Here is a 23678-nt window from a genome sequence, read left to right as displayed (position 1 = left end):
CTTAGGTTGCTTGTGCTTTAGGATATATGGTCATATCTAAGAAATCATTGCCTAATCCAAGGTCACAAAGATTTACTCATGTTTTCTCCCTAAAGATTTATAGTTTAGCTCTGACATTTAGGTCTTTGACGTATTTTGAGTTAATTTTTGTATATGGTGTGAAGGTAGGGGTTGGGGTTCATTCTTTTGCATGTGGATATCCAGTTGTCCCGTATAACATTCCTGAAGTGATAAAATTATAGAAATAGAGAACAAAGTAGTGGTTACCAGGGATTCAGGAGAGGGTGAGGTGGGAGGGATGTGGGTGTGACTATACAAGAGCAACATGAAGCATCCTCGAGGTGAAAGAAATATCCTCTCTCTTGACTTTATCAATGTTCTGCTTTGAGATTGTATTATAGTTTTGCAAGACTATAGTTGGGGCAAACTGAAGGGTGACATGGGATCTCTCTTTCATGTAAATCTACAAATATCTCAAAAGTTTAATTTAAAAAACAGTACAGTTTGCTTTGGAAAATTTTGAGAATAGATAAACGTGTGATATACAGATTTTAAAAGTACTAAATTATATACTTTTACTCCTGGGACCTCATTTAATTCTTACAATTCTCACATTTGATTCTTGGAAGCTGAGATAATTATTGTTATCCTGTTTTTGAAAAAGGTGAAACTGTTGTCCCAGAGAGGGTCTTTTGTGGCTGCACAGGACCACCCATGGCCACATGGCGTCACATGGGACTACAAGGGACCACACAAGACCACACAGAACCAGGATCTCTCCCATAACTCTGTTTCTTTTAAATGCTGATACCTTCCTAGCCTATATCTCAGCTTCACTATTGCTGGAAGTTTTGCAGATAGCAATTCTTTCCAAAATGCATTCCACGGAACATTCACTATGTTTGGTGCTCTTAGAGGGTTCCATTGTCAGATATGTTTGGGAGTGTGTACTGTAGACGTGTGTCTGAAGAGACCTGTGCACGCAGGGCAGTGCCATGAGTGCTGGTTGTGCGGTGACTCCTGCCTGCTATTTCTGTGACACAGGTGTATTGATGTTTCTCAGAGTGCCTCTATGATGCAACCCTACCACACAGCAGTGAAAGGGCCTCCCTTCCCCATACCTGCACCAGGCATTCCTCCTCTTTTGAATCTCTGCCAGCCTGAGAGGTAAAGCATGCTGTTGCTGTGTCATTTTAATTGGCATTGTTTAATTGAGCCGTGAGCAGCTCCTTACAAGTTTGCGGGTGTTTGCACTGCCTCTGCTGGAAGTGGTCTGTCCATAGCCTTTGTCATCCCGTGTGGTTCCAGCTGAGGACAGCTGACAATGCCAGTCAACATACTAAAAACAAAACAAAACAAGACAAAAGAGCGAGGCATCTTTAACTGGAATGTCCTTGGACTTGCACCAGTAATGGGGGCTGAGGTCATGGCCAAGGGCATGTGTGAAGCATGGAAAGTTAGCCAGGCATAAAACTCAGCACATGCTGACTTGTGTGGGTCCCTGAGTCACTAACATTTATGAGCTGGGACGGCAATGCCTCAACCCTCATGGGCCTCCAGTTGTCATCAGTGGACAAAATTGGGGACCGAGATGTGCCATTTCGTAGACATTGCTTTCTTCTCAAGCAGGTCTGACTCGACAGAAAGTGAAAGACAATAAAATATATGTAAGCAAAGAGATGGTCAGGTGGTGACAGTGCTAGGAAGAAAGGCGAAGCAGAAAAAGGACGGGTGGTGATTGGGTTGGGGGCCTCTCTGAAGAGGAGACCCTGGGCAGAGGATTGAATGGGGCGAGTGTGGGGACAGAGTGCCAGAGGAGTGGCAGGTGCGAAGGCTCTGAGGGTGGACATGCAGGGAGTGTGAAGAAGTTCAGGAGCCCACTGTGGCTAGAGTGGAGAATGAAGTGGACTGTGGTCAGGAATGGAGGTCTGGAGGTCAGCTCAGGTCCAGTCCCGAGGCCTTGGCATCATGGGAGGGACTTAGGGTTTATTCTGACTTAGGAAAACCCTTTGGAAGCTCCTTGACTGAGTGGCCCCAGGTTGGATACTAACTCGCTCCCTCTGGTGGCCATACTGAGAACTGGCTGAGGAGAGGTGGCCTTGCGACCTGGGATGGTGGGAACGAGCCTGAGATACTGGTGGATTGGCTGGGGTGGGAGAGCAGGGGGGAAGGAGTGGGAGTGGTGGGCACTGCAGAGGAGCCACGTGGAGGTGTTGGCGTGGCTGTTAGAACCGAGTCTGTGTGGAAGGGTGAGGTCTGGGCTAGAGGTGTAAATCCGAGTTCCCAGCTGACTTGTTTTGGAGCCCTGCGGCTGGATGCAATCACCTGGGGGGTGGGTGTGGGTGTGGGTGGGGAGGATGGAGACTGAAGCAGAAGGGGGGCTGGCTGCAGTGGGTCCTGCCACCTGCATGTTCCGGGTCATCCAGGGCACCAGCAAACGGGACGTTCTCTACCACTGGGATTTTTGGATGGCAGAAAGTTGAGAATACACACCATGCAGAAAGACTGTGATCTGGTCACTAAAATGATACTTAGGTATTCCTACATGATTGAACATGTGCTATAGCAATAAAAATGGGTTCTGGTGTCATTACCACCACCACCCCCCAGCCACCACTTCCTCCCTCTTCTCCTCTCCCATTTCCTCATTTCCTCTCCTTCCTTCTCCTGCCACCCTCTTACCCACCTTTCTCCTCCCCCCTCCCCCAAGTCTTGTCTCCGGGTCATCTTTCTGCCATCAGTGATCATGTACTAGAGGCTCTCTACAGCCTAGGAGGGCCAGCTTCGGGATCCCACAGTCTGTGTTCTTCTGGTGCAGAACCTTGGAGGACCTCCTCCTCGCCACTCCCACCACTGAGGAGTTGTCAGGGTGCTCTGTGGCTCCATAGTCTAAACATACTAAATTCAAACCCAGCCTTTATCTCTCACTAATAGTGTGGCCCTGGGCAAGTTTCCTAAGTGTCTGTACCTCAGTTTCCCAGGGGTAAGATGGGTTTACAGATATCTACATCATACAGTTTGGGGAAGGATTAGGTAATGTGGTAAGTTTAAAGTGTCTGTGATATGATAAATATTCAACCTGCTGACCTCTCTTCTGGTTCCTGGTCATTTCAAACATGGACTCTGAGCTGGGTGGTCTGGTTTGAATCCTAGTTCTACAGCTTACTGTGTGTTTGGTCTGTGCCTTGGTTTCCTCATCTATAAAATGGAGATAACAATAGTTCTACCTCATAAGGTGCTGTGGCCGTTAAATGAATTAATAATTATAAAGCAGTTTAAACAGTTCCTGACAGATAAGTGCCAAGGAATTATTTGTTAAATAAAAACAACTGTCATGATAAAAATGCTCAACAAATGAGGAATAGAAGGAAACTATCTCAACATAGTAAAATCCATATATAAAAACCCCACAGCTAACACCATACTCAGTGGTGAAAGATTGAAAGCTTTTTCTCTAAGATCAGGAGCAAGGCAAGGATGCCCGCTTTCACCACTTTATTCAACATGTACTGGAAGTGGTAGCCAGAGCAACTAGGCAAGAAAGAGAAACAAAAGCCATTCAAATTGGAAAGGAAGAATTAAAATGATCTCTCTTCACAGATCATATGATCTTATATGTAGGAAATCCTAAAGATTTCACAGAATTGTTAGAATTAATAAATGATCTCAGCAGAGTAGCAGGATGCAAAGTCAATACACAAAAATCACTTGCATTTCTGTACACTAACTATGAACAATCCCCAAAGGAAAGTAATAAAACAATTCCATTTACAGTACCATCAAAAAATAAAATATTTAGGAATAAAGCTAACCAAGGAGGTGAAAGACATGTATACTGAAAACTAAAGCCATTGGTGAAAGAAGTTAAAGAAGACACAAGTAATTGAAAAGATATCCCATGTTCATGGATTGGAAGGCTTCATATTCTTTAGATGTCAATACTACCCAAAGTGATCTACAGATTCAACATAACCCCTATCAAAATGCCAATGATGTCTTTTGCAGAAATGGAAAAACACATCCTAAATTTCATATGGAATCTCAAGGGTCCTCACATAGTTTCAGCTGGTGAAGTTGAAAGTGTTCTTGATATAGATGGTGGTGATAATATCACATTACGCATGTATTTAATACCACTGAAGTATATACTTAAAGGTGGCAAAGGTGGTAAATTTTGTGCATTTTACCACAATAAAAAAATAATTGAAAACAAAACCTGAATCATTGGTATTTATCATTGGTGTAGATCATTTGCTTTTTGTGCTCACAGCTGTTCTTAACTCTGAGTGCTGTGGTTTGTGTCTCATGCAGCCTTGGGGACCTGTGGGCTGGGATCCGAGACAGAGCATGTTGATGGAATCAGCTAATCTCCAGGGCAGGGGGATCCTGTTGACTTGCTCTCTGTGTTTTACGAGGTGCCTACTATGTGCTGGGGGATGTGCCAGCCACTCGTGTGGTTCCAGCGCCTAGTGTGAGGCCTCTTAATTGGCTTCAAATGTAGCTTGCGGTGTTCCTGAGCCGCTTAACGACCTTGGGTAATGAGGTGTGTCAGGCTCAATATTTGTTTAATGCTTTATTCACGGGCACAAAACAGTGGTAACATTAACTTCAGGGGAACTTTAATGTTGTATGTGTTTGGGTGAAGTCCCCAGCTCCTGACCCTTAAGGTGCTAGATCTGTTGGGGCCATGTAAACTGTTTTACCTCACTTACAAGAAAGAGAAAAGTGGTGCTGCTTTTCCTCGGGAAAAGATGAAGTATTTCACAGCCAAAGCTTGTTCTCCTGTGGAACATTTTCACAGACTGCAGAAAGCAAACACATGGAAATTTCCAATACTTCTTCTAAGGGAAGGAGTTGGACTTGTCACAACCAGTACAGTGGGCCTATTCCTCCATTTGCTAATCCGTTCGTTCATCAATCCACCCATCCACCCATCACAGGCTGAGGCCTGCTCTATTCCACCAGTCCTGGGGTCAGTGTGTGTGTCCAGCCAGCCAGTGGGTGAGGCCAGTGATTTCACCTTTCTGAGTTCCCTTTTCTTCACTTGCCAAGTGAGGCTGTGTTGGTGACAGGTTTAGCCCAATGCCTGGCCTAGAGCAAGCAAACCTTCAATACATGTAGCCAAGTTACAGCCATGATCAATAATAATAAAAATGTACTCTGAAATAGACAATTTTCACCCCACTTTACACAGGAGGAAACTGAGGTAGAGTGCTCTGGTTCTGTTCCCTCTCAGAGCACAGATGTGAAATGTGCAGGAGCCTCACCAGGCTGGACCCCTGGAACTGCTCCTTGCTACTTGAGTTGTTGTGACTTCTAGATTCCTGGGCATCCCTGAGGGCCTGGCTTCCAAGGGCTCGCCTGAGAGGAAGCCACAGGTTGTAATTTCCTACCTCTGGACACAGTGAAAAGATTAAAAACAAAAAGATTATCACTTCATTTATTTTCCTATTAAAATAGCTGCTTTCCTTCCCACTCTCCTCAAAGCACTCCAAAGTTTGCTTGGGGTTTTCAAGCTTCTCTCTGGTTTCTGTACTCCCAGGTGAGAGAGAAGCTGATTATGACCCGGTGGGTTGGGCACAGGTGGCCCCTGTTTATGCAATCCCAAATTCTTCCTTCTTAAATAAAATTTAAGACCATCTGAAAACGACCTGCAGGGGTGACCTCTTGGCTTTGATTCTTGGTTGAGTTTCTGAAATGCATATGAGGCCGAGCCTGCTAATGTGCTGAAATAATTACCCTCGCTCAAGGGAGGTGTTAATGCCTGAGGTATACGCCTGCCAGTTGTGTTGCAGCTAGTGAGAAGCAGTGTCAACCTTTCCCATTTACTGTCAAGTCGCAGCCTTCTCATTCTTTTCAGGATTGCTTTCGGTCCTAATTGATGGCAGCCACTTGACCATGCCCCGGAGGATGACATAGGCACCCCCATCTGTGCTCCCAGACGTTGTCCTTGGGAACAAACCTCAGGTCGTGACAGCCAGCCTCCCTGATGCCCAGTGGTTCCACCTCCTGGAATTCACATTCTTGTGAATCCCCCCCACCACCACTGCCCTTCTTCCTCCATCTCTCTGTCTCTTTGTCTCTCTGTCTTTCTGTCTGTCTCTCTGTCTCTCTCCCTGCCCTCTCCCCTTCTCTCTTGGATCCTTTCCTTTGTGGAAGCTGGCAGCCATGTCCTGAGCACCCCTATGGAGAGGCCACATGGTAAGGAACCTCGGCCTCAAAAGCCACTTGAGTGAACCTGGCTGAAGATCCTTCTGCTCCTGTAGAGCCTTTATGACTGCAGCCTTGGCCATCTACTTGGTTGATTCTTCCTGCAGGAAAGTATCTTGGATCTAGTAAGAGTTGGAGATGTTCACTCAGTTAATACCCACCTATCAGGTGGGAAGATGATCATGAATGTGCTCAGGAATGTAGGATGTGAGAAGATGCTTCTATGAAATGAGCTAGACAAGCCTTCTTTGCTGCAATTACTAATGATTACATCAGAACGTTTTGCTTTTCTGTGGTGGGAAAGAGGAAGGGAAGTGAACTGATATTTTCTGAGTGCCAACAATGGTGATAGCTACTATTCACTGTTTCCCACCTCTACCTGTTCCACAGGCTTTTTACATGCATGGTCTTAATCCAGCCTTCCTTTAACAGGTGAGGTAATGGAGGCGCTCAGAGAGGTATAGTGATTTGCCCAAGGTCACACAGCTGGTCACTGAGTGAGTGTGGGTTCAACCCAGGGATGTCTCCTTCCAAAGGGGTGAGTAGTGAATGGAACAGATGTGAAGGGACAGAGCCTCAGAGCTTGAAGGCACTGAGGTTCTATAGACTGTGATCATGTTATCAAACAAAGAAAAATTGAGACCTACAGACTGACAAAATTTTTTTCTCAGATGTATGAATTTATGAGAAAAAAAATCTTAAAAGATAGTCAAATAAATTGTTTGTTTTGAAGAGTATTCCATGAAGGGAAACCAAAAATTATACAGGAAGGTTTATACCTATCAGTGTTAGTCGGTATCATATCTGAATATTGGAAATTGGGAAGATCCTAGAAAATCGGGCACTTACGGTTGTCATGGTTACATGACATGTTTATTCCAGGTTAGCTCTGGGGATTGAAGCTTTGGTCACCTTGTCTTCCAGGTGAAGCAGCTAGCTGGGTTTCAGGTCCTGGCTATTCCTGTGTCAGTCAGACTAATTTTTAAATAAAGTTTTAATTTTGTAATAACTTTAGATTTGCCAAAACTAAGGAACATTGCTCTTAAGTAAACTGTAGATGGTATTCAAATTTCACCAACTTTCCCATTAATGTCCTGGGACTCAATTCCGGATATCTTACTGCATTTCTCATACTTTTTGAGTGAACCTGGATTTGCTTTTAAAACCTTGGACCCTGAGCTAAAGTTCTGCTGGCTAATCAGGAATCCATTCAGCCTGTCCCTTAACAGATGGCAGCCCAATTACTTCTTACAATTTAAGCCCATTGCCTCTAGTGGCATGGACGTCTCAGTGGGTAGATATATTTCATCTCCTGGGCCAATTCTGATCTGTTGGTGGGTCTGAGTGGTGTGTCAAGAATGAGGAGGAGACTGCATCTGAGTTCTGTGATCAACTAGCAATGTCTGTTGCAGGAATGGGAGTAGAGAGGGGTGATGATGCATGCTGAGTATCTGCCTTCAGTCCCAGAATGTTTCGCATTTGAGCATTCTACCCCCATGTCCAGGAGGGGAATCTGTGTTTGAATGTTGGATTATGGAGTGGGGTGTTGCTACCATCTAGGCACACTTAGCTATAGGGTGGTCATAGTGGTGATGGTGATGATGATGATGTAAACATAGCTAGGTACCATTTATTGAATGCTTCATATGTCGCAGACACTATATTAACTGTGCCACATGAATATTGCACTTATTCCTTAGAACAGCTCTGAGGTAGGTCACAGTTGTCATTCCCATTTTACAGGTGACAAAACTAAGATAAGGGACTGTTTCTCGCTCCCGCAGCTGTAAGTTTCCTTTTTTTAAAAAAAATTAATTAATTAATTAGTTTTTGGCTGTGTTGGGTCTTTGTTGCTGCACACGGGCTTTCTCTAGTTGGGGCAAGCAGGGGCTACTCTTTGTTGCAGTGCGCTGGCTTCTCATTGTGGTGGCTTCTCTTGTTGTGGAGCACAGGCTCTAGGCACATGGGCTTCAGTAGTTGTGGCATGCGGGCTCAGTAGTTGTGGCTCATGGGCTCTAGAGCGCAGGCTCAGTAGTTGTGTTGCACGGGCTTAGTTGCTCCGCAGCATGTGGGATCTTCCCGGACCAGGGCTTGAACCCGTGTCCCCTGCATTCGCAGGCAGATTCTTAACCACTGCACCACCAGGGAAGTCTCTGTAAGTTTCCTTTTAGAGGAGTCACTGTTTTTCAGCAAGGCAGGGGTTTGCCAAGTGCTGTCCACTCAGAGGTTCACTGTCTCATGCCACAGGTCACACCCTTCTCCTAATTTGTTAGTGTTCACCAGATCAAGTAATCCGTATTGGGTTCTGGCAACCACAGCATTCTGTGAGATTTATTCAGAGGCATTTGGGGCTAGAGCAGGATTGAGTGCAATTTCACAGAGGTGACAAATAGGGAGAACCAAGATCTACATACCCAGGAGAATTTCTGCAGGATTCAGGAGTTCAGAAACTGTTTCCTTAAATGGGTAATGTATATCTGTGCCAGTGATGCAAATTAAAATTTGGAGTTTCAAAGGAAAAATTTCCATCCCCCTAAAGGAAGTCTTTCATTGATTGCAAGAATAGATTTTTTTTCTATTGGTAGGTAAAGTCCTCAGTCATCTGAGACCTACGACCTGTGAAACCCCATCTGCCACAGGCTTTTCCGGCCCCCACCCCAGCCAGACTGGTCCCCTAGTTTTTATTTCCAGCTTCCTTTACTTTGCTCCTCTCACTCTGTCTGCCAGGAGAGCCCTCCCTACCTGCGCTTCTCCCTTTCAGAGTCCCTTTCTTGTGGATGCTGCTCCTCTTCCCTGTGCCCCTCTCCCTGCTGTGTCCCGCCTGGAAGCCTCTGGAGGGCAGTATTGTGTGCGATGTTCTCAGTGCTTGGCCCAGGGCTTGGGGAAGAGGTGGTGCAGGAAGGTTCGTACACGAGTCAGTGTCTCTTAAAAAGTGACCACATCTGTAGCCAAGAGGAATCTTGTATCTTCCAGCTACGTCTTCAGAATTGCAGGAGCTCCTTAGGCAATATTTGTGGCCAGAGCAATGATTAAAGCATCCCTTGTTTATCATACTTTTGCTGCACTGTGGGCTGAACACATGCCGTCTTATCTCACCCCCTCTGAAGTCCTCTGGCCGGGGTGGGGGGGTGGGGGTGGGGTGGAGGGTTGGGAAGTTTCCCCCTTTTATCGAGGAGCTTATGGAAACTGAAGTTATTTGCCCAAGGCTGCACAGCTTTCAGGAATTGTTGCTGATACTTAAACCCGGCAGCCGCCCAGAGCGCAGGCTCCCAACCTGGAAGGATCGTTAGGGTTGAGGAAGATGGTGGGGCCAGGATGTAGGGTTTGGGGCAGCCTCCTCCCCACCACCTCACTCTGTCTCCTACTGCCCGCCTGGGATCATCAGCCCAGGCTGTTCTGTGTGCTCGTCTCCTGGTTACCTTCTCCCTCTTGCTGGAGAGTTGCAGCTGCATGTTCCTTAAAATGCTATCATGAAGACAAAATAAAAATTAGTTACCTAAAGCTTTGCAGAATCTTCAAAATGTATTAACACTGTTCCACCCAACACAAATCACTTTAAATGTTATAAATAAATAAACAAAATTTTGGTAAATTGTTAAATTTGGTAAATTCTGAAAGTTAAGTTGGTCATTGAGCAAACCGATTCTTTGGGGGAAGAGGCGTGAGGCGGTTTTGAGCCCAGTCAGGGCTGCTGCTAACCCATGCAGTGGGCGATTGGGCTTGATTCTGTCGGGGTTTTCCGAGGAAGTATGTAGAATGAGCCTAGCGATTGTTCACTGAGCCCGAAGGGGTGAATGTTTACCCACTGGCTCTGATCTCTCGTTGGTGGAGGGCAGTCCCACAGGGTGATATGTCTTTGGCTCTTCCATGACAGGACGGGCTTCTGGAGGCAGTAGGCAGAGAAGCTGGGCAGAAAGCAAGGCACGCACAGTGCAGTGAAGTACACTACTGCTGGACTGCATCTGTGCACAGCTGGCTGCTGCAGAAGAATGGTGCAGAATGGTGGGCTGGGAAGATAGCCTACGGGGCATGGAACATCCAATATGTCAGCCTCAAAGATATGCTGGCTCCACCCAGACATGCCCTGGGCTTTCACATCACCTCCTTTCCTCAAGCAGTTCCCCCTTCTAAGTTGAGTCACGTTTCTCCCATGCAAAATGGAAAATGGGTCATTCCTTTGACCAACATCCCATTTAGAGATCATTCTGTAGGCTTTACTTGCTGCTCTTAGCCTAGGATTTGGACCCAAAACCTAATGCAAATTGTTATTCCATTAGGGATTTATTAGATTCACAGCAGTATTATCTAATATTAGATTCATAGTAATATTTACATGTCAAGGGCAGATTGGAGAATGTTTTGGCTGGTTTGCTGTAAAGTTTGTGTGTGGTTTATACATTCATCTTCAAACCAGCCAGACTTCTTAGGGTCTTCCCAAGGTCAGACACAGAAGTGCCGATGCCCATCACAAGGTAAATGTGCGTTACAGATGTTGGGGGGATTACAGAATTCCTTTTCTCAGCATAAGCTGTTTGTGGTTCTCTCTGTTCCTTTCTCTAGGTAAGTTTATTTTTCCTGACTGCCATTACTGACTAAACTCTGTCTGCCTCACTTACAAGCTCCTGGGAGGTGGGGAGTTTCTGGAGGTGGAATTGATTATAGATTATATTACAGACCAGGACTTGAAGACACAGAGCTGGTTGGCAGTTAACCCACTTCCTTGTGAGCCCCAAGTAGGAAGTCTACATTCAGCTTTTTGGGGGTCTCTGCTTTGGCAGAAATCCTAACTCTGTCGTGTAATGAATGGGATGTATGCTACTGAACATTCACGCATTCATTCAACACTTACTACATGTCAGGGCTGGGCTCCATACTGCACACATGTGATCTCATTTAGGTCTCTTCATAACCCTGTGAGGTGGGCAGTGTCCTCATTTTACAGATGTGGTTGGTTTGGTCAAAGAGATGTGAGTAAAAATTTCCTGCAACCCCAACCGTGGTGTTATTTTTCTCATACATTTTATTCTACAGATGCTATGAACTCTACAATACATTGTTTTTATATCGTTAAACAGTTAATGATATTTTGTTGGCTGTCCTAGGGTTTAGAGTATACATCTTTAACTTTTCACAGGCTACTTTCAAATAATATATCACTTCCTGTCTGGTGTGAGAACTTTGTAACAGTTTACTCCCAATTTCTCCCATCTTTTGTGCTATTCTTATCACCTGTTACTTTTACATAGGCTATAAATCCACAATCCTTTGCTTCTATTTTTGCTTTAAACAATCTTAAAAAGTTACTTAAAAGGTCTTTTATATTTACCTTCATTTATACAGTTTCCAGAGCTCTTCATTTCTCTCTGTAGATCTATGATTCTGTCTTGTTTCATATTCCTTCCACCTGAAAAACTGAACTTTAGTGTCTTGTAGCACAAATCTGCTGATAATTCATTATCTCAGATTTTGTTTTTCTGAAAAAATTTTAAATTTTGCTTTCAATTATGAAAGGTACTTTTTACTGGGGGTAGAATTCTGTGTTGACAGTTATTTTTTTTCTCAGCACTTTTATGATGCCACTTCACTGTTCTCTGTGTTGTATAGTTTCTGATGAGAAGTTTGCTGTCATTCTTACATTTCCTTAATTCCTTAATTTCTCTGGCCTGCCTTTAAGATTTTCTCTTTGTCTTTCAGTATTTTGAATACGATGTGTCTGTTTTTATTTATTTATTTTTAATAATCCTGCTAGGAGTCCTGTGATCTTTTTGGATTTGTGACAATATATTTTATTACTTTTGTAAAATTCTCAGCCATTACTTCTTCAGATATATCTTCTACACCATCACGTCTCTCTTTTTCCCTCTGGGATTTCAGTTACATGTATATTAGATTATTTATCTTGTCCCAAGTGTATTTAAAGCCCCTCATTGTCATCACCCTCTTCCTCCCTCTCTTTTTCTTTCTCCCTTTCTCCCCCTTCTCTTCCTGCTCCTTTCTCTCTTCCTTCCTCTTTGTTTTACAGTTTGGATAATTTCTATTGACCTAGCTTCAGGGATCCTTTCCTCAGCTGTATTGCATCTACTGATGGTCTCAGTGAGGGCATTCTCTGTCTCTGTTACCATGTGTGTTCTCTCATGAGACTCACCTCTGTTTTCATTCTCCCAGGCATGACTCTCTTGAACTGAGATTGCTTGCATATTTCTTCTCTTTTGTGTATAAGGTAGGAGGATAAATCTGGTGCTTATTACTCTATCATTGCCAGACCATCCTTTTACTTCAGATATGTCCATGTCTTTATATTTAAAGTTTATTTCTTGTAGACAGCATGTCACTAGTTTCCTACTTAACTTGGATCGGCAGATAGAGTGTGTTTTTTCTGAATCTAGGCCAACATTGAGAATAATATCAGGTATAGTCTGTGTCCATGTAGTCACAGAGATGAGGACTTGATGTCCTCATCTCTAAGGGGTGATATATGGGTAGTACCCTGACTGTAGACTTTGGGATCATACACACCTGGCTTTACATCCCAGTTGGCCAGATTCCTTAGCCTCTCTGAGCCCTGGTTTCCTCATGTATAAAGAGGAATAACAGATGATTGTGTTAGGGACTAAGTGCGATGACCCTGTCTCTCTCTCTGTCCCCTTTACCACAAGGCCTGGTATGCAGTAGATGCTTATTAAATGCTTTTGAATGAATGGGTGCTTTCTTGAGTTCTGCTGGCTCATTAAAATAAATAAATAAATAGCTGCAAACCATTCATTCCATTCCTTAAGATCCTATATCTGGAAAATGATTCTTGCCCTGACCACCAGTTTCACTGCCTCCCCTCATTCAATACAATGTTTGCTTTCTCCCAAGAAGATTTTCCAAATTAATTGGAATACATTGATTTGTGCAGTTGCCATCCCACAAAATGCCATTTGTACTTTGATTTTTCTCTCAATATAAACATTCAATTTAAGAGACCTATTAGAAAGGAGCTTGATTTAGGAGTGAGGAACACAGACATTTCTTGCCAGCTTGGTTGCCGAATGACCTTGGACAAACCGTTTAACCTTTTCTGAGCCTTAGTTTCCTTGTCTGTAAAAGAGGGATAAGTGGCTGAAGATAAGTGTGAGAACCAGACATAGAATTGGCCTCAGATATTAAGTATCCTCCATTTTCTCTCCTACCTTTTACTCCCCCATCACCTGTTCCTTCCTGTGAGTTCACTAGATGTAGGCAGGGGCTCCAGCCAACTTTAAAGGGTACCCAGTGAGGACAGGTAGGGGGATGTGAAGGATTCTTTTTCTGGTCCTCACTTGGCACTAGCTATTGCTTTTGGTCTCCTCCTCCATGCCCAGCTAAACCTTTAAGTCAGTTGTTCTGTTTGCCCTGAATCCTGAAAAGAGTACCATATCAGCTTTGGAATACACAAGAATTGCAAAATTTTGCCTCTCCATAAGATAGTCTCTTTTTAGAGTCGAGCTCTTGGGGTGGGGAAAGGACTTTGCCAGTGGTTCATGGGCCCCTCCTCTGCCCAGTCTCCAAGTTCTAGGTCAAGTGGACAAACCTCATCTACCTGGCACTGCCTTCAGAGGGAGGCAGCCCTTCCCAAGGCCCTGGGCAGTGCAGGGAAGGGAGTGGCAGAGGAGAGGAGGACTTCTTGTCCATTTCTTGATACAGTGAACAGATCATCTGTTACCTTGTGACTCAAAGTGTGGTCCATGGACCAGAGCAGTGGCATCCCTGGTGCTTCTTAGAAACACAGAAACAACCTCACCCCGGACCCATGGAAGCAGAATCTGCAACTTAACAGACCCAGGTGATTCGTATGCAAGTTAAAGTTTGAGAGGCACTGTCTGCATGATCAATGAGGAAAAGTCGGGGCAGCAGAAGCATCAGGTGTGTGCAGTAAGCAGCATTTGGTGCAGACGATGGAGCTGTCAGATGGAAAGGGCAGGAGGTTCATGGGGGCCTGTGCAGAGGCAACTTGAGCTGGGGATGTCTCCATACCCTACAGGGCTTCAGTCCAGAAGAGGGCCACCTCCTATTGCTCCCCTAGGTATGGGGTTGTCTCTTCACTTCTTGATAGTGTATTTTGAAACTTTAAAATTTTAATCAAGTCCAATTTATCTAATTTTTTTCTTTTATTGCTTGTGCTTTTGATGTCACATCTAAGGACCCACTGGAAATTCCAATGTCATGAAGGTTTAGCCCTATGTTTTCTTTTAAGAGCTTAAAGTTTAGCTCTTACATTGAGCTTCTTGATCCATTTGAGTTAATTTTTGTGTGTGGTGTGAGGTAGGGGTCCAGCTTCATTCTTTTGCATGTGAACAGGCTTTGATTTCCTTGTTCAAAGGATCTCTCTAACTACTGTGTGGAGAAAAGCTGGGGGCAAGAAGGAATCAGGGAGACTAATTTCCCACTGTTACGTGGTAATCTGTCTCTGAGAAAAGGTATACTGCAGTGCCAACCAATAAAGTTAGAGGAAATGGTTAGAAACTCACCACTGGACAGCCATCATAGCCATAATTGATTCAGGCAAGAATCATTACTGGATGCTAATGTAAAGTTTTCTTGAGTAACAGAGTATCTATGTGGTCTCAAAGAACCTCCCCATGAGAAACTAATCACAAAGGGTAAAGAATGAACTTCATAGTGAAGAAGCCTGGCAGACACCCTCTTAATTAATCCGTGGCCAGGGGGTTGGGAACCCCTGCCTTATGCAGTCTTTCTTTCTGAACTACTCATACAAACAGCCACTTCTCTTGGGTATGTCCTGGGTGCCAGGTATTCTTAAATCTTCACATTGGCACTACTCTTATTTCCATTTTACAGATGAGGAAACTGAGGTTCAGAAAGAGGAAATCAGAGCCAAGTTTGAAAGTGGGTCTGTCCAGCTCTGCTCTTGAGCAGTTTGTCCCCCACAGCCCCCTGCATCTCATTCTCTTGTTCGTTTGTTTATCATCTGTCTTCCCAGGCTCAGCTCCTTGAGGGAAGGGCACTTGTTCTGTTCTGCTCACTGATGTATCCTGAGGAACTGGCTCAATGCCTGCCCCATAACAGGAACTCAGTAAATATCTCCTGAATGAAGGACCATCATGGGGCTTAGCACGCTTAATACTTGGGCATTGGGCTTGAACTTGAGCTCAACTGCTACTGAGAAGCTGTGTGATCTTGGATAAATTAATTAACTTCTCTGGAACACAGTTTCTGAATCTATGAAATACACATTGTGCTCCTGCCTCATAGGGGTTGTGGTGAAGATCTAATGCACCAAAGTGCTTATTGCAGTACCTGGCATTGTGTTAGATGCTCAGTCCATATTTACCGAACGAACGACTGAATGAAAGTTTCAAGTGGCCTCTGTCTCTGGCGGACCCGTCTCCTCCTATAACAGTGTTTATTGGGAGCAATATGGAGGGCCTTACCGGGAGACTTTAACTTACTGTAACAAACCATGTGGGACTGTTATCTATGTATTTATTTGTGTGTTTCCAGGGTTTTCTTCTACCGTGTGTGTGTTGGACTGGCGGGGACCCTGTCTGCCTTGTTCAGGCTGTACCCCTTGTTCAGGCTGTACCCCCAGCATGCCCACAGCTGTGGCTCAGGGCAGGCAGGCCTGCTTGCTGATTGACTCAGTTCATTTTGCTTCCTGACATATTTACTGGGGCTCCCCCTGTTCCAGGTCCTGTACTGGACGCTAAGCACTTGCCTTCCTGCCCTCGATTTGTTCCCTGGGGCCCCCAACCTGGCCCATGGTCGGGGCTCGCTTGGCCCGGTTGCCTTCCCCCAAAGCCTGCCTTTGGCTGCTCTCCCAGTCCCGGGAAGCCCTGTGTCCTCTGGCTTATGTGCCCGTTTGGTGCTTGACCTTTGAAATAGGCTGCTGGGCAGTCCTGGAAGCTCCTGTGTTATCGCAGGTCCTGCATCAGATAAGCGAGTGCACGGAGGCCAGTCCAACCTCCTTCCCACACCTCCTGTCCATGTTTATTTCCTCTCCTGATTGGGACTGAAGAGGCTAAACTGCTCAGGAGATCACAGGGACGGCCAGCTCACTGGACACCTCTCGGCTGGACGCCTGCTGTCCTGTACCCGCTGGCCAGCAGGTGGCGCTGCCCCACATTTTATAGGTTGGGAGGTGAAGGAGAGCAGAGAGATGACCGTTTTTGTTTTTGTCCCCCAAATGAGACTTTAAGATCAAGGGAAAATCATGGGCATTTGGACTAGTTTTCTGGAAGAAAAAAAATTCCGAAAATAAAATGATGAGTTAAGGCTTCCATTCAGGTTCTGTGTCTGAGTTTTGAGTTCTGCTCACAGGAGGACCCATCTTAAGTCAGAAGAGATTTTTTTTAGCTCTGCCTAGAAATCCTGCAGGAAGGGCTGGTGGGGCTGAGAACCCAATTTTGTTTTTCTAAGTGCTGGAAAAGGTGGGCTCTGGGCTGTGCCCCTTTCTCTGTGTCCCTGGGCGAGTTGCAAGAGAGAAGTGGAGATGAAAGTCCCGATGTCCATGGGTGGTTGTGGTTGTGAGTTGGTGACTATAAAGCACTTGCCCTGTGCCCACTGTGTAGAAAGCAGCACTGTGGCTGGGCTGGTGGGTCTTGGTGCTGAAGTTAAGATGGTGGGCGCCTCTGACACGCTGCTTTGACCGAGGGGTTTTGTTGGGGAATGCAGCCCTCCTTATTGTTGTAGGGAGGTGGGGCTGGCACTTCCGAGCACCATCTGTGCACAGGGAGCCGGGAGGACACAGATGAGAACCCCCAACCCCGCCTCTCGGGCCTCAGAGGGGAAAGTGTGTGATAGTCTTTCTGGAGATTCTGACCAAGGTGCTCGGGGGACAGGGGCGGCGAGGGACCTGGTCTGCCCAGGCGAGTTGGCGTAGGGTGTCACAGAGGAGATGACAGTGGGATTTCTTCAGGAGAGGACATATGGGAAGGGTGTTTTGAGCAGAGGGCACAGTCCAGGCAAAGCCATGGCGATGGAAAGGCTTCAGGTGTGGCGGAGGGCGGGCCAGGGGTGCAAGGTAGACCCACGTGGGTGTGGACTTCACTCCCACAGGCCCATGGGTTCTGGGTGGGGCCTTCGGAGGTGACTTTTCAATCACCGTCTGCTCTCCTGAAACGTGGTGAGATGTGCACCGTGGAGCTGCCCAATGGCTTTCCTCAGAGCCCAAATTTCAGCCTTAAGCTGTATAAAAGGGAGAGTGATGGATTCATGGTTCTCCTGTCTCCTGCTCCTTACCTGACGGCTCTCTTCCTTCTCAAGGCCGGATGCCTCAACACGCTCGCTGTCCAGCTGCTCACTTGGGCAGAGGCCTTGCCGTGCCTGCCTTCACCTTTTATCTCCAGGACGCAGAGCTCACAGAACTGGGTCCTGATGCCTCACTTCCAGCCTCCCGGGCTCCCACCCGGCAAGGTTATGTTTGAGTGTCCAACCAAGGGTTTTATCTGGAGGACCATTCAACTGAAGTTTCAAAGACTGTTGGCTGAACTCAATAAACAAATGCAGGGACTCTAGTTCCTCTGCCATTTCTCCCCAGAGTGTGGACGCCTGCAGTGCCTGCCATCTTCAGGGGCTCTTTCACTGGAACCAGCACACGGTCCAGGCTGGAGTCCCTCCTGGTTGATCCTTTGTGCTGCATTTGGCTTTCTGTGGAGGGGGCCGCTTGGGCTGAGGCCACGTTGGATCTGCTGTGGCAGGGACAGTGCCAGGGGAGTTGGGCTGAAGACTGGGGACGTTACAGCTGCCTGTCTGTGTCCAGATGGGGATGGGGGGATCCCACTGGTGGAAGCACCCTTGTATTTCAGTGTTTTGAGGTGAAGAACAGGCCAGATGCGTCTGCCCCAGCCACGGAACCGTGTCGCTGGAGCTGGGGGCAGGGTAGGGGCCCAGCGTTGGGCCGCAGAACAACATTTTCGTTTTCACCCTTGGCACTGAACAGCCGTTAAATGGAAAGGGGGCCTGTGTCCCTCCCTCAGCAGCCACGCCGGCCGCCATCCTGGCACCTCACAGAGCAGCTTTTGTTCGGGGTCCGGAGTGTAAAATTGGAGTGGCAGGTTGTCGGTGCACACATCTTGAATTTCCTGGCTTTTATCAGCTGCGCCACTCAAAACGACAATATTTAATCCCAAATGTTTCCTTCCCTTCCCCTCCCCCTCCTGTTTCATAAACAAGGGGGCTTCCCCCCTTTTCTGCCCAGTAGACTTTGCTGCCATTTCTTCAATCACAGTGAAAAGTATATTTGTGATTCTTCTCTCATGTTTTTGCAATTACACATACCAGGGGGCTTTAGGAGAACCTGACTTCCTGGGACCTGGTTTAATGTAACCTTCTTGCTGAGTCCTCCAACCCCACCAGCCATCTCATGAGGGAGAGTCGAACACGTTTTACTTCCAGGGGTCAGATGGCGTAGCAACAGCTTCATGCCATTTTATCCTCCTGGGTGTGGTTGGGGTCACATCGCACATTGGTTTTTCCGTTGTAGGGATTTTTCGTAGTAGTCATTTTATTAAATAATTCTCCTAGGTGGGAGAATTAGCCCCCTGAAATTTAAAACTTGAAGTTTCTTTTTGTTGCTTAGTAACTTTGAGAAGCAATTGCTGAGCAAGACAGCTCTTGTGAGACAACCAAAAGATTCTGGCAACATCCTGTCTGGATTTTCTACATGGGTAGACACCCACGTGTGTGTAAAGCCACTGTTTGCATCTTGCACGGTGCACTAGAGTACCCCAAATCATGTTTCATGGAGAGAAGCAGCATGCTGTCCTAAGATGAAGCGTTTTGGAGTGAGAAGGAGCAGGTGTGACACCTGCTTGTGTCTCAACTATGGCTTCTTGGCCTGTGCAGCCGTGGGCGGGTCTGAGGTCTCGATGGGGTCTGACACCTGAGCAGGATCTGCCGCCTGGCTGAGACCCCCATGGGCCATGGGTTGGTCAGTTTTGTGTGTAGACGTGGTCAGGCTGTAGGACCCAATTATTTGATCAAGTGCTAATCTAGGGGTTGCCGAGAAGGCTTTTGGTAGCTGTGGCCAATCAGTAGGCTGTGTGAGTAACCTGGAGAATCTGGGTGGGCCTCATCCAATCCCATGAAAGGCTTACGAGCAAAAGCTGAGTTTTCTCTGTGATGAAGAATTCTGCCTCAGGACGGCAGCATCAGATCCTGCCTGACTTTTCAGTCTGCAGCTGCCCTTGTGGATTCTGGGCTTGCCCTGCCCCACAGCCACGAGAGCCACTTCCTTAAGACGAGTCTCATCATATACACACATCTCCTGTTGGTTCTCTTTCTCGGGGGGCCCTGACTGATAACTGGCTGAGCTACGTAAGAGAACAGCAGTCCCAGGCTGCTGGCCGAGGGTCTATGAAATCAGAAACGAGCTTCTCTGTGCCTGTCTAGGACCTTCTAGGAATCTCGAGTTGTTTTCCAACGAGCGTGTGTGTCGTGGTGGGGCTGTGCAGTGATGCGAACGCGCAGGACACGGCATCGCTGTATGTGTGCTCTGCCAGCAGGTGTGTCCACTTCACTGGGAACCAGCCACCACAGCTGAATTCATGGCCACGGGCAGAGGGTTCTGGGAGAGGGTGCTGCAGGTGGTGAGCTTCTGGGGTGGACCACGGAACTTATGGGCAAGGGGTGAATAAATATTGATGAGGTATACCAAGAGGTATAGTAGAGGCATGTGACATCATGTCATGCAAAGAAACGCAGAAGTCATTCAGGTGGATTGTGCCATCCTGTTGCCCACCCCAGCTCATCCACCGGCTGGCAGTGGAGCAAGCAGATTAGCCCTTCCGGGCTACAGGTGTAAAAGGGGTCTCCTTAGTACCTGCCTTTAGGGTAGTGAGGCACAGATGTGTTGATGCAGGTGAGGCTTTCAGAAAAGCTTCCCCACTTTGGGACACTAAGTAAGGACAGATGCTTTCATTATTAAGATAGGCTCCTGCTCTGTGACCATTTGGCATTGAGCCCAAGCCCCAGTGATGCCGCACACAAGCTCTGTGGCTTTACGTAAGTTCCTTAACCTCTCTGAGCCTGGTGTGTAGAGGAAGGGAGGAGCTGAGCTGTCTCAGGCTTGCTGTTGTGATTAACTTAAAGGTATAAAGCTCTCTGTGGTATGCTGCCCAGCCTCAAACACCAGGAAGCCCTGGAACATCAGCCTGCCCACTGTGCTGGCTGCACGATTTATGTCCTGTCAGGACTGGACCAGGTGAGGGGAGTGAGGCCCAGCGTGCAAAGTTTAAGGTGGTGCCCACCCAGCCCTGCATGTACACCTCCCTGAGAGTGACCACCGCCTTGAATTATGCACCCTGGGCGCCTTGCCCCCCTTGCCCGAATCCTGGCTCTCATTTTGTCATACAAATGCCACGCCAGCTTTGCCAGGTAAGGGGATGGGCCCATGTCGCAGAGCAGGACAGAGGCCTTGCCCCAGCCCCCCTGGGCTATGTGAGCTCTTGGAAGGCAGTGGCTGCCCCTTGTTCGTCTCATGTGCTGGCATACAGCACCTGGCACACAGTTGGTGCCACATAAATGCTTACAATGGAATGAAGGAAGGAGAAGACGGAGGATTCAAACTCTGACAGGGTTTCTCATGATCAAGGCCGTCCACTCCAGCTGCGGCGAGCAAGCACTCATTGTGAGGAGAGGACTGAAAGCCATTTTTATCGTCCTCCCATGGAGCGCTTTGTCAGAAGGAAGGAAGCCATCTCCCACTGAGGGTGAGTGCTGCTTCAGGACTGCCCTAAAGCTAGATTCGGACAAAAGGTCCCATGTTGTATGAGTCCACTTGTATGGAATGTCCAGAGTAGATAAGCCTATGGAGACAGAAAGCCAGGGGCTGCCAGGGCCTGGGAGGAAAGGGGATGGGGAGTGACTGCTGATGGGTACAGTGTTTCTTTTTGGGGTGATGAAAGCACCTTGGAACTAGACAGAGGTGGTAGTTGTAGAGTACTGTGAATGTACTAAATGCCGCTCAGTTGTACACTTCAAAAATTGTCATAGTGGTAAATTTTATGTTACATGTATTTTAACACACACACACACACACACACACACACACACAAGCTGATTTTGGCAGGACTCTTTGGGTGTATATGACAGAGACAAGATTCAGGTGAAAGGCCAGTTACTGCTCATAGGATGGAGTGGAGGTTGGTTGGCAGGTGGCTGGATGCCAGGTCTGCACTGTCTCTTGGAGTAAATGTTGCTCAGTCACGCCACAGCTCTCCATGGGCTCTCCGTCTGTGTCTTCTTCAGGGTCATGTAGAGTAACTCCCCTTTCCTCCCCGCCAAGGCCTCCTGGGTGCATATGGAAGCCTGGACCAGAGCCCCGACATGGGTGTTTGGGGAGGGAGGAGGCAGACAGGGAGCGGCACACCTGGGAAAGCTGTCATGATGGCAAATTTGGGAAGGGGTCGTGGGGGTGCTTCTGAGATTAAGGCCGAACAAGGCGATGGACTAGGTCCCACGGGACAGCCTCCACCACCCAGTGGGTTCCCCGGAGAACTGGGCAATTAACGGGTATCTCAGTGCCACGCAGACTTGCAGTTCTGACCACTTGAGTCAATGTGACACCACAAATGCGGGCGTGAGTGTCGGGGTGCATGTTCTGTGGGTTTGCAAGTTCATAAGCCACGACCAAATAATGGGTCTTGGTGGCTGGTTCTGTAGTTGATGGAACATGTGTTCAGCTTTTGACTAAAAGCCAGTGGGAGATCTCTTTGTCTGATCCCCAAAGATAGTTTCACCTACTGTTCAGGAAAGAGACTGTGATAGCTCTAAAACAAATAAACAAAACCCAGCTTCAAACATGATTGGTGTTCCGGGGGAGTTTCCTTTCCTAACCTTAATTTTGGGATTAATTTGTTTTAGAAGTTCCTTGGCTGCTTAGTGTGTACACGTGTGTGCGTGCGTGTATGTAAGAAAAGAAACACTAAGAAGAAAACGTGTCATGTTCCTCTGAAACCTCCGGCTGGGTTCCCTCTCTGTACCTTGAGGATAGTATGGCCTGGGGCCTCTCTCATGTCCACAGTCTTCATTGAATCTGGCTTTGAAAGAATGAAAGGAAATCGGGCCACCCCGAGCCTTGCTCCCATAGTGGCTCCATGCCAGAACTGTCCTCACCTGTGTATTTTGAGTGTCTTATTATAAACCCAAAGTGATCTTGGTTAATAAAGATACAGAGGCAAGAGCTGGGTGCTCTCTGGTTTCCAGCTTTGGTCCTTTATCATGCTCATTAAGGTAAAATAGTTCGCTACTTTGATCCCCACCCCCACCCCCGTTCCTGCTCCTGGAGGTTGGGGTCAATGCTGTGCAGCTCTCTCCCCTGAGCTTACGGATTTGAATTTCAAATTATGGGGCTCCAAAGACTCGTTCTGTAATGGTTCCTGAATTCTTGTCATCCAGTAGGAGGTATTAGTTATAAATGAGTTTCGTTTTTGTTTTTCTTTATTACTTTATAGAGTATCCAAGCTATGCAAGAGTATATTTTCAGGGTTAAATATTCAAATGATTCTGAAGTTCAGGGCAAAAGGTGCTGCCCCTTCCCTCCCCAGGGAATCACCCTCCATGTAACAGAGTATCTAGGTTTCAGAGCCTCCTTCCAGGTTCCTTCCCAGGCACTTATATATGTGTATAGATAGAAACACTTTTGTCATTTAATACCACATTCAATGTAGCCAATATTCAATGTATAGAATAATTCTGTACATATTTATTGGTTCACCTAATATTTCTGAGCACCTGCTATGTGCCAGGTATGATGCTGGGAGCTGCAGATTCAATAGTGAGCCACCACACAGCTCACAGGCTGCAGGCATGTTGTGCTGGGACTTGGTTTCCCTTCCATTTTACAGAGTATCTAGGCGCGTTCTCTCCATGGTCATCCTTATATGTCTGTCCTGTACTCTTCAATGTTGAGAGAGAACACTGAATTTTGATGGACAGCAGATTGAGTTCCAGATGACTTTCCATTATAAAAAAGGAAGCAGTGAAGGTCTCGTTGAGCACCTGGGTGTTTTATAAGATTTAAAGATTTTGGGACGTCCCTGGCAATCCACTGGTTGAGACTTCGCTTTCCGACGCAGGGAGTGTGAGTTTGATCCCTGGTCAGGGAGCTAAGATCCCAAATGCCCCCCGGCCAAAAAACCAAAATGTAAAACAGAAGCAATATTGTAACAAATTCAATAAAGCCTTTAAAAATGGTCCACATCAAAAAATAATAATAATAAAAAAAGATTCTTAGGGCAGCAAGACACAACACACCAAGCCTCTTCCAGAGGAGACTCCCTCCCGTTTGCATACCATAGTATTGCAAATTACAGTTTTCAAAACAGAGTCTTCAAGTACAAGTTCTCACTGAGTCTTCACTACCAGCCTGGGAAGCAGATACTGATAGTTCTACAGTTATACAGATGAGGAAACTGAGGCTCAGAGAAATCACGAAACTGGCCCAGGGTCCCAGAAGCGGCAGAGCCTTGAGTTCAGACTTTGTG

At 46.7% G+C, this 23678-nt stretch overlaps 1 protein-coding gene across 1 annotated transcript in view; it reads left to right on the top strand.

The window, feature by feature from the left end:
• C20H16orf95 (chromosome 20 C16orf95 homolog) overlaps positions 1–23678 on the top strand; it is a 62203-nt gene that overhangs the window by 16198 nt on the left and 22327 nt on the right. Inside the window, 1 exon segment of the mRNA XM_067718422.1 lies at positions 1045–1167. Coding sequence (XP_067574523.1) covers positions 1045–1167 — 123 coding nt within the window.

This window comes from Pseudorca crassidens, chromosome 20 (assembly GCF_039906515.1).
Source record: "Pseudorca crassidens isolate mPseCra1 chromosome 20, mPseCra1.hap1, whole genome shotgun sequence".
NCBI classification, from domain to species: Eukaryota; Metazoa; Chordata; class Mammalia; order Artiodactyla; family Delphinidae; genus Pseudorca; species Pseudorca crassidens.
Note: the sequence above shows the minus strand (reverse complement) of the source record. Positions and strands in the feature narration are given on the sequence as shown.